General features: G+C 66.4%; 1 protein-coding gene across 5 annotated transcripts; it reads right to left on the bottom strand.

The window, feature by feature from the left end:
- Positions 1-80: 80 nt before the first annotated feature.
- GRN (granulin precursor) lies at positions 81-8,289 on the bottom strand. Of its 5 annotated transcripts, none has more exons than XM_029075070.1 (15): positions 8,188-8,289; positions 4,713-4,863; positions 4,360-4,485; positions 4,113-4,197; positions 3,827-3,939; positions 3,580-3,727; positions 3,370-3,506; positions 2,939-3,095; positions 2,685-2,782; positions 2,346-2,576; positions 2,000-2,230; positions 1,594-1,821; positions 1,027-1,254; positions 636-878; positions 81-538 (listed from the first exon to the last, which is right to left on the bottom strand). In XM_029075070.1, exons 2-15 carry the CDS (start codon positions 4,848-4,850, stop codon positions 398-400), a joined length of 2,304 nt encoding a protein of 767 aa, XP_028930903.1. In that variant the 5' UTR covers positions 4,851-4,863; positions 8,188-8,289; the 3' UTR covers positions 81-397. The 5 variants fall into 5 exon arrangements, with proteins under 5 accessions (XP_028930903.1, XP_028930906.1, XP_039769463.1 ...); XM_029075073.1 differs by having other exon boundaries at positions 2,000-2,020; positions 2,367-2,576; XM_039913529.1 differs by having other exon boundaries at positions 2,000-2,023; positions 2,370-2,576.
- Between the last annotated feature and the right edge of the window lie 651 nt (positions 8,290-8,940).

Genomic DNA, 8,940 nt, shown 5'->3' with positions numbered 1-8,940 from the left:
ACACAACTCCTCTCTCGAGGCGTGGGGCGGGGGCGGGGTGACGATCCCCCTTCTCCCCCCAAGCACCGAAGCCAAGCCGATCCGTGTAACAAACCGTACTACAAACTTTATTGGGGAAGGCGGTGGGAACTCCCAGCCTGGGAGTGGCAGGGAGGGAGAATGGGGGGAGATGGACCCTGAGCAAGGAGGCAAGTCACCCCTCCCCCCACGGTCACTGCAGGCTGACCTCGGGCACGGCAGGGATCCCGAGGTGCCCCCAGCCCAGGCCACCGGCCTAGCCGGAGGCGGGACGGAGGGCGATGCAGGGGCTTGGGTGGGCAGAATCACGGGTGGGAGGCTCCTCCCTCCCTCCTTCCCATCTGTCAGTCTGTCAGGCGGTCTGTCTGACCAGCGCCCGTCACAGCAGGGGCCGGGGGAGGGCCTGGCCCCGGGTCAGGACCTGGTCCCAGCGCAGAGCCCGGCGCCCGCACTTGAGGCCTCTCTTGGTGCAGCGGGAACCGGGCGGGCAGCAGTGGCGCCGGTCCTGGCAGCAGACTCCCTAGGGCGACGAGGAAAAGGGAGGGTGAGGCCCCTGCCCAGAGAGGCCGGGAGGAGGGGCCCGAGGGGCACCGGGTCCCGTCCCGGGCGGCACCTACCTGGGCGTAGGGGCAGCAGGCCCAGCCGCCGGTGCTGTCTGGGCAGCAGGTCTGGTCGTCGTGGCAGAAGCGGCCCTGGGCACAGGGCACGTCGCCCACGGGGGCGGCCGGGCCCGTGAGCAGGGGCCGGTCGGCGGAGGCCGCGGGGGCCGGGCCGGTCCCCTCCTTGTCGCAGGTCTGGGCGGTCACGTTGCAGCTGTAGCCCCAGGGGCAGCAGTGCTGCCGGTCCTCGCAGCAGACGGCCTGGCACCAGAGGCGGCAGCGTCACCTACCCGGTCCGGAGCCCGCCACGGTCCCGGCAGCGGCCGGGGGGACTGGGCCGGGCGAGGCGGCAGAGGGGGCGGGGGGCCCGGACCGGGCAGCGGGAGAGGCGGGGACGCGGGGGACTCACATTAGGCAGCTGGCAGCAGGCCCAGCCCCCACTCTGTGAGGGGCAGCAGGTCTGGCCCTGGGCACAGAAGAACCGGTCGTCGCAGCGGATGTCCTCCGCCCCGGGCAGCCGCTGGGCCGGAGCCTTCACCCGAGCGGGGACCCTGAGGGCACCCTGGTGGCACTGCCCCTGCCCGGAACAGCTGAAGCCCGAGGGGCAGCAGTGCACCTGGTCGGGGCAGCACACGGCCTGGGAGGGGCGAAAGGAGGACATTGGGATGGGAGGCCCCACCCCCTAATAATAACGACGATGGCATTTGCTGAGTGCTTACTCTGCCAAGGGCTCTTCCGAGCACCGGGGTAGATACAAGGTTGGACGCCGTCCCTGTCCCACGTGGGGCTCACAGTCTCGATCCCCATTTTCCAGATGAGGCGACTGAGGCCCAGAGAAGACACGTGACAAGTGGTGAGCCAGGATTAGAATCCAGGTCCTCCCGCCTCCCAGGCCTGTGATCTAGCCACTCCGCACCCCCTTGCTTCTCCCCCGACTCCTCTGAGCGTCCCCCCCTCTCCTGCCCTACCCACCCACCTCTGGGATGGGGCAGCAGCCCCAAACGCCCGATACCAGGCGGCAGCAGGTGTGGCCCGAGGGACAGCCGGAGTAGGTATCGCAATGGACGTCCTGGCTGAGGCGGGCGGGTCGGGCAGGGGTCTTCTTCAGCCAGGGCACGGTCCGGTCCCCCCGTTGGCACTGACCCTCCGAGGTACAGGTGAAGCCGTTGGGACAGCAGTGGGCGTGGTCGGGGCAACACACGGCCTGGGGGAGGGGGCGGACAGACCCCTAAACCACACAGCCCCCCACCCCGGCCCCCGCCGACGCAGGCCCCCGAGCCCGGGCCCGACCGGAAGCCTGGTGGGAAGGGTCTGCGGCTACGGGCCCGGCTGGCCCGGGGAGGGGGGCGTCCCGTGACCAGTTGCCCCGGGGCCCTCGGTACCTGCGGTGAGGGGCAGCAGCCCCACTGGCCGAAGCCCAGCGGGCAGCAGGTATTGCCGTCGGGGCAGCTGGTGTGGTCATCGCAGCGGACGTCCCCGCTGCGGGGGTCCCGTCGGGCGGGGGTCTTGACCGACCAGGGCAACGCCCGGCCCCCCTTGTCACACGTGTTCAGTTCCGTGTTACACGTGTAGCCGTGGGGGCAGCAGTGCTGGCGATCAGGGCAGCACACGGCCTGGGAGGGCGAGCGGGACTCAGGAGGGGCGACCGTCTGGTCCCGCCCCCGCTTCCGGCCTCGCGATCCCTGATCCCTCCCCAAGCCCCCACGCCCCCCCCCCCCCACCCAGTACCTCAAGGAACGGACAGCAGCCCCACTGGCCGAAGCCCAGCGAGCAGCAGGTATTGCCGTCGGGGCAGCTGGTGTGGTCATCGCAGCGGACGTCCCCGGCGCGGGGGGCCCGTCGGGCGGGAGTCTTGACCGACCAGGGCAACGCCCGGCCCCCCTGGTCACACGTGTTCATTTCCGTGTTACACGTGTAGCCGTGGGGGCAGCAGTGCTGGCGGTCGGGGCAGCAGACGGCCTGGGCGGGGGAACGCGATTCAGGGGGAGGGTCCCCCCTTTTCGGCCTCACATTCCCCGCCCTCCCCCGCCTCCCCCGCCCCGTTCCCCTCACCCACCCTCCAGGTACCTCAGGGAACGGGCAGCAGCCCCACTGCCCCGAGGGGAGACGGCAGCAGGTGTAGCTGTCTGGACAGCTGACCTCGTTGTCACATTTCACCTCCTGCACTGGGGACAGAAGGGGGCGGGGGAGGAGGTCACTGGCCGCGGCCTCCTCGCTCCGGCCGGTCAGAACCGGCTCGCCCAGTCTGCCCCTGGCTTGGGGAGACGGGGGCGGCAGGCCGGGCCCGTTCCTCAGCACCCCCGGCCCTTCCCGCCAGGTACCTGGGACCGCGGGCCGCTCGGTCAGGAGCGGGAAGACAGCGGGCCGCTCGGCCAGGAGCGGGGAGGTGGCACCTTCCGACGATAGGCACTTGCCCTGTTGCAGGTCGCAGCGGGTGCCTTGGGGGCAGCAGTGGATGCGGTCGGGGCAGCAGACGGCCTGGGGGCGGAGGGGAAGGGGAGTGGCGAGGAGGGGGCCAGGGACACCACCCCTCCCCCCCCCCCCGAGGCTGCTGCTGGGGAGGAATCGCGGCCCCGGGGAGGGCGCGGGGGGAGAAGGGTGGCAGCAGGAGAAGCCAGAGCTGCCAGCAGAGGGCAGCTTGGGTTTGGCACTTAGTGCCCGCCGGCGGTGACGGTGACCGCTTGAGGGTGTCACCGCGCGCCCGCCACCCGCCCTATTCTCTCCTCCCCTTTCCCCTGCCCCTCCTACTCACGTTGGGCAACGGGCAGCAACCGTAGTGACCATCGGGCCGCTGGCAGCAGGTGGTGCTCTCTGAGCACTGAGAATGGGCATCGGGACACACGACGTTCACAGCGGGAGGCCCGGCTGGGACCAGAGGAGAGATCGCAGCTGAGGGAGGGGAGGGGTGGGCTCCCTCTCCGCCCCCAAACTCCCGGGATCTCCCTCCAACCCCAGCCCATACCTGCCCCCCTTCCCCGGGGGACCCTCCGGTAGGCAGGGGTCTTGCGGGCCAGGGGCCGGGGGCCGCTGGGCCCTAGGCAGCGGTTGTGGGCGAGGTCACAGGTGGTGCTGTGGGGACAGCAGTGAACTCTGTCCTCACAGCACGTGGCCTGAGGAGAGAGAGGTGGCCCGGGTCAGCCCCATCCCCGGGACTCTGTCCCAGACCTTCCCTCCGGCCGGGCCCACCCGCCCGCCCCCGTGGGAGGTACCTGGGGCAGCGGGCAGCAGCCCCACGAGCCGCTGGGCATCGGGCAGCAGGTGGAATCATTGGGGCACTCAAACTGGCCATCTGGACACTGCACAGCGCGGGGAGAGCCGGCGCCTGTGGACGGGGTCACCGCCCCTCCAGGGGTCCCCGGAGGGGCACAGGCACATCTAGGGGGCCGGCTGGCACCCGGCCCCGTCCCCTGCCCGGACCGGAGGAGTGATCCCTCCCCGCCCTGCCACCAGCCCCTTCCCCCACAGATCAATCCCGTGCCCTCTCCCTGCCCTTACCCGGTAGGTGGAAGCAGGAGCGTCCGTCAGCGCTGCAGTGAGACCCACGCGGGCAGCAGTGCCGCCCGTCACCGCATGCCACGGCCTGGGGGTACGGGGTGGCCCGGGGGCAAGGCTCAGGGTCCGGTCCGGACATCGTTAGGAGCCCTCCCCTGTCCACCACCCTCAGCCAGCCACCTCCACCCCGTCCTTCTCCTCAACCCCACCAGCCTCCCCTCCTCCACCCGGTCCCCCCCGCAAGACTGACCTCCGCATAGGGGCAGCAGCCGGTGCCCCCCGAGGGGGTGTGAAGGCAGGAGAAGCCAGCCGGGCAAGGGGCCCTGTCCTCGCACGAGCCCCCCACAAGAGCCAACGGCAGGGATGGGTCCGAGTCCTGGGATGGGACGGCAGAGTGGGAGTGACGGGGTACCCGGACACGGCCCACTCCCCTCCCAGAGATGCCCGGTGGGCGAGGGCACTGGGCTAAGACAGCAAAGGGCCAATGACCTTGGGCCAGTTTCCTGGGGGTGGACGGGGCGTGGATCGGGGGCCTTGCCAAAGCCTGAACCTCCCATCGCTCATGGGGGAGAAGGGTCTGGGCACAAGGGTTTGGGCACTCACCCGTGCGGGGTCACAGCAGCCGTAGCCCGTGCCCCCTGGGCGTTCACAGCAGGCCTGCGGGCACAGCTGCCCATCGGGACATAGCAGCCCCCTTACCACGCCCGCCACCAGTGCCCCCCAGGCCACCAGCTTCCACATCGTCCACTGTTACCTGCAATCAATCCATCGGTGGCATTTACTGAACGTTTGCTGTGTGCAGAAAACTGTACTAAGCACTTTTCATTCATTAATTCAATCATTTAATCGTATTTATTGAGCGCTTACTGCATGCAGAGCACTCTACTAAGCGCTTGGAAAGTACAATTCAGCAACAGAGACAGTCCCTACCCAACAATGGGCTCATGATGGCATTTACCGAGTGCTTGCTGTGTGCAGACCACTGTACTGAGCGCTTTTCATTCATTCATCCGATCATATTTATTGAGTGCCTATTGTGTGCCAAGCACTGTACTAAGCACCTGGGAGAGTCCAATACCACAGAGCTGGTAGACTCATTCCCAGCCCACAGACTAGCAGCCGATCTAGAGCAGTGTGGTCTTTGTGGATCTGGGCAGGTGTCGGGTCAGAGGGGCCTTGGGTCACGGGCCCAAGTTCCCCTTTTTTTTTTTTAGTGGTATTTGTTAAGCACTTACTATGTTCCAGGAACTGTTTTAAGTGTTAGGGTAGAATCAAGCTAATCAAATTGGACAAGGTTCTTGTCCCACACGGGGCTCACAGTCTTAATCCCCATTTTCCAGATGAGGTAACTGAGGCACAGAGAATAATAATAATGATGATGGTATTTGTTAAGCATTTACTATGTGCCAAGCACTATTCTAAGTGCCGCGGGGGGAGAGATACAAAGAAATCGGGTTGTCCCACTTGGGGCTCACAGTCTTAATCCCCATTTTACAGACGAGGTAACTGAGGCACAGAGAAGTTGACTAGTGAAGTGACTGTCCCAAGATCACCCAGCCAAGTGGCCGAGCCAGAATTAGAACCCAGGTCCTCCCGAGTCCCAGGCCCTTGCCCGACGCACTGGGCCGTGCTGCTTTTCTCGTGTTCTCTCGAGTTCCCTTTCGCCCGCACCTGTGTCCCAGCAACAGCGACTGTGGGGGGACGTCACGTGGCCCAGGGATTGGGCCATCGAACTCGGGCAGAGGAAGTCAGGTGTGGGATGCGGCGGAGGGAGGGGGAGTGAGGAAGTCCCCGACGGGAAGTGGGAACCTCCCCCGCCCAAAACCCAGAAGAGAGAAGCAGAAGTGAAGTGCGGGAGGAAGAGCTGAGCTGGTTCCCCTCCCCGCAAGCAGCTGCCACCCAAGGAGCCGGGGTCGGGGGGCGGCAGGTGTGGTGGTCGGGCAGCCGCCCCGCGGGAGGCGTGCCGGGCCCGTGACTCAGTGGGTCCCATGACTCCTTCGTGGCCTGTCCCGTGCGGAGGCAGATCACGGGAAAGCCTTTCCAGGCCCGGGCCTGCCAGGGAAGCTTGGGTGTCCGGCCCCGTGGCCCGAAAGCCCTCCCGGGGCAACTTCTCCGGCCTTCCGCTCACCCCTGGGTCTGAGGAGTGCTTGGCACATAGTAAGCGCTTAGCGAATACCGTTATCATTATCATTATATAATATTCTATTATATAATATTACAATCGAGAAGCGGCGTGGCTCAGGGAAAACAGGCCGGGTTTGGGAGTCAGGGGACGTGGGTTCTAATCCCGGCTCCGCCACTTGTCTGCTGGGTGACCTTGGGCAAGCCACTTCACTTCTCTGTGCCTCAGTTGCTTCATCTGTAAAATGAGGACTAAGACTGTGAGCCCCACCTGGGACCACCTGACTACCTTGCATCTACCCCAGCGCTTAGAAGAGTGCTCGGCACATTGTAAGCGCTTAACAAATACCATCATCATCATTATTATTCCCGCAGGTCCCTGGCTCGGCCACTGGGACCCCCGGTTAGGCCGAGGGGAAGAGGGCGAGAAATCAGAGCAGGCCGGGCCCCCGGAAGCGGTAGCCCCAGACCCGGTTCCCGTTGCCCAGTTAGGCAAGGGGAAAGGAGAAGTGGCAGCTACTGGGGGGGAGGGAATGGGGAGTGAAGAGGGGAGCGGGCACTCACCCCCTTCCCCCATGGGGATGTCACGGGAGGATGAGAGAGCAATTCTAGCCCGGGGTCAGCTCGTCACCCCCACCCCTCCTTGCAGCACCCCGACAAGTAGCGACAGGAGGTAGCTAGTAAAGAGCCCCCGCCCCCCACCTCCACAGAAAATCAAAGTCTGTAGGGCCCTCCGCCTGGAGCCCAGATGCCTGGGTTCCACTTTCTCTTCCCCTGCCTCCCCTGCCCCGGGCAGGGGTGGAGAAGCGGGATCCGGACTTGACGAGGGGGGGTCCCCTCTTCCCCCTGCCCCCCAGGCCGAACCGCATAAGGGACCCGGGGACAGGAGGTGACCCTGGGGACAGTAGGTGACCCTGGGGACAGTAGGTGACCCTGGGATCAGGAGTCCCTAACCCCCCTCCTCCCCAAGAGGCTTTGGGCATTTCCCTTCGGGGAATCAAAAGAGTCCGATGAGGAAGCTCCCTGGGGGAAAGAGGAGGGGGCCCGGAGGGCGAAGAGGGGGAATCCGGGCATGGAGAGGGGGGCTGGGACATGAGCAGGGGGGTGGGACATGAGCAGGGGCCTGGGACTTGAGCAGGGGCCTGGGACATGAGCAGGGACCCGGGACATGAGCAGGAGAGTGGGACATGAGCGGGGACCTGGGACATGAGCAGGGGAGTGGGGCATGAGCGGGGGCCTGGGACATGAGCAGGGGGGTGGGACATGAGCGGGGGCCTGGGACATGAGCAGGGGGGTGGGACATGAGCGGGGGCCTGGGACATGAGCAGGGGGGTGGGACATGAGCGGGGGCCTGGGACATGAGCAGCGGGGTGGGACATGAGCGGGGGCCTGGGACATGAGCAGGGACCCGGGACATGAGCGGGGGCCTGGGACATGAGCAGCGGGGTGGGACATGAGCGGGGGCCTGGGACATGAGCAGCGGGGTGGGACATGAGCGGGGGCCTGGGACATGAGCAGGAGAGTGGGACATGAGCGGGGGCCTGGGACATGAGCAGGGGGGTGGGACATGAGCGGGGGCCTGGGACATGAGCGGGGGCCTGGGACGTGAGCAGGGGGGTGGGACATGAGCGGGGGCCTGGGACATGAGCGGGGACCTGGGACATGAGCAAGAGGCAGGTGTTTTTGACGCCTCCCGGTCCCCACCCCAGCCCTCCGGGTGCGAAGTCCAGAGAGGGACGGGGAGCCCCCCGCCCCCCAACGGCCGCGTACCCCATCGCCCAGCCCCCCCAAACCTCTCCCACCCGCCCCGGGGCCTCGCACTGCCCCCAAAACGAGGGCCGAGCGGAGTCGGGGAGAACCGGGCCGGGAGCTGGGGCTGGAGGCTCCCCGGGACAGCCGGGACCTCCCCCAACCCGGTCCCCCCTCCTCTGTCCACACCGTGCAGGGCCCCCGGTACCTGGGCTGTCTCTCCCTCCGTCTCTCCGTCTCTGGGTGTCTCTGCCCCCCCCACCCCGAGCGCACCCCGACTCCGCGAGCCCCGGGCTGGAGGCCAGAAGCCGGTCCCGGGTCCCGGGCCCCGCCCCCTCCAACCCTATTGGTCCAGGCTGCGGCGGGCCGGGCTCCCATTGGCTGGGCCGTCCCGGAGGGGCGGGGCCGGGCCGGGCCGGGCCTGGAATGCCTCGGTTGCTTTTCCTCCGGGAATCGGCCCTTCCTCGGGACGGGCACGTGATGGGGAGTCACGTGCCGCCGCTCCCTTGGCCCAGGCCTCGCCGGGGTTATTAATGATAATAATAACCTTGGTATTTGGTAAGCGCTTACTCTGTGCCGAGCACTGTTCTAAGCGCCGGGGGAGATACGGGGTCGTGGGGTTGGCCCAGGTGAGGCTCCCAGTCTTCATCCCCATTTGACAGATGAGGGGACTGAGGCCAAATAATAATAACGTTGGTATTTGGTAAGCGCTTAGTCTGTGCAGAGCACTGTTCTAAGCGCTGGGGGAGACAGGGTCATCGGGTTGGCCCACGTGAGGCTCCCGGTCTTCATCCCCATTTTGCAGATGAGGGAACTGAAGTACAGAGAAGTGAAGTGACCTGCCCACAGTCACACGGCTGACAAGTGGCAGAGCCGGAATTCGAAACCGTGACCTCTGACTCCCAAGCTCGGGCTTTTTCCACTGAGCCACGCTGCTTCTCTGTATAATATTAATAATAAC

The sequence above is a fragment of the Ornithorhynchus anatinus genome, chromosome 11, assembly GCF_004115215.2.
Source record: "Ornithorhynchus anatinus isolate Pmale09 chromosome 11, mOrnAna1.pri.v4, whole genome shotgun sequence".
Taxonomy (NCBI): domain Eukaryota; kingdom Metazoa; phylum Chordata; class Mammalia; order Monotremata; family Ornithorhynchidae; genus Ornithorhynchus; species Ornithorhynchus anatinus.
This window is presented reverse-complemented; position numbering and strand designations above follow the sequence as displayed.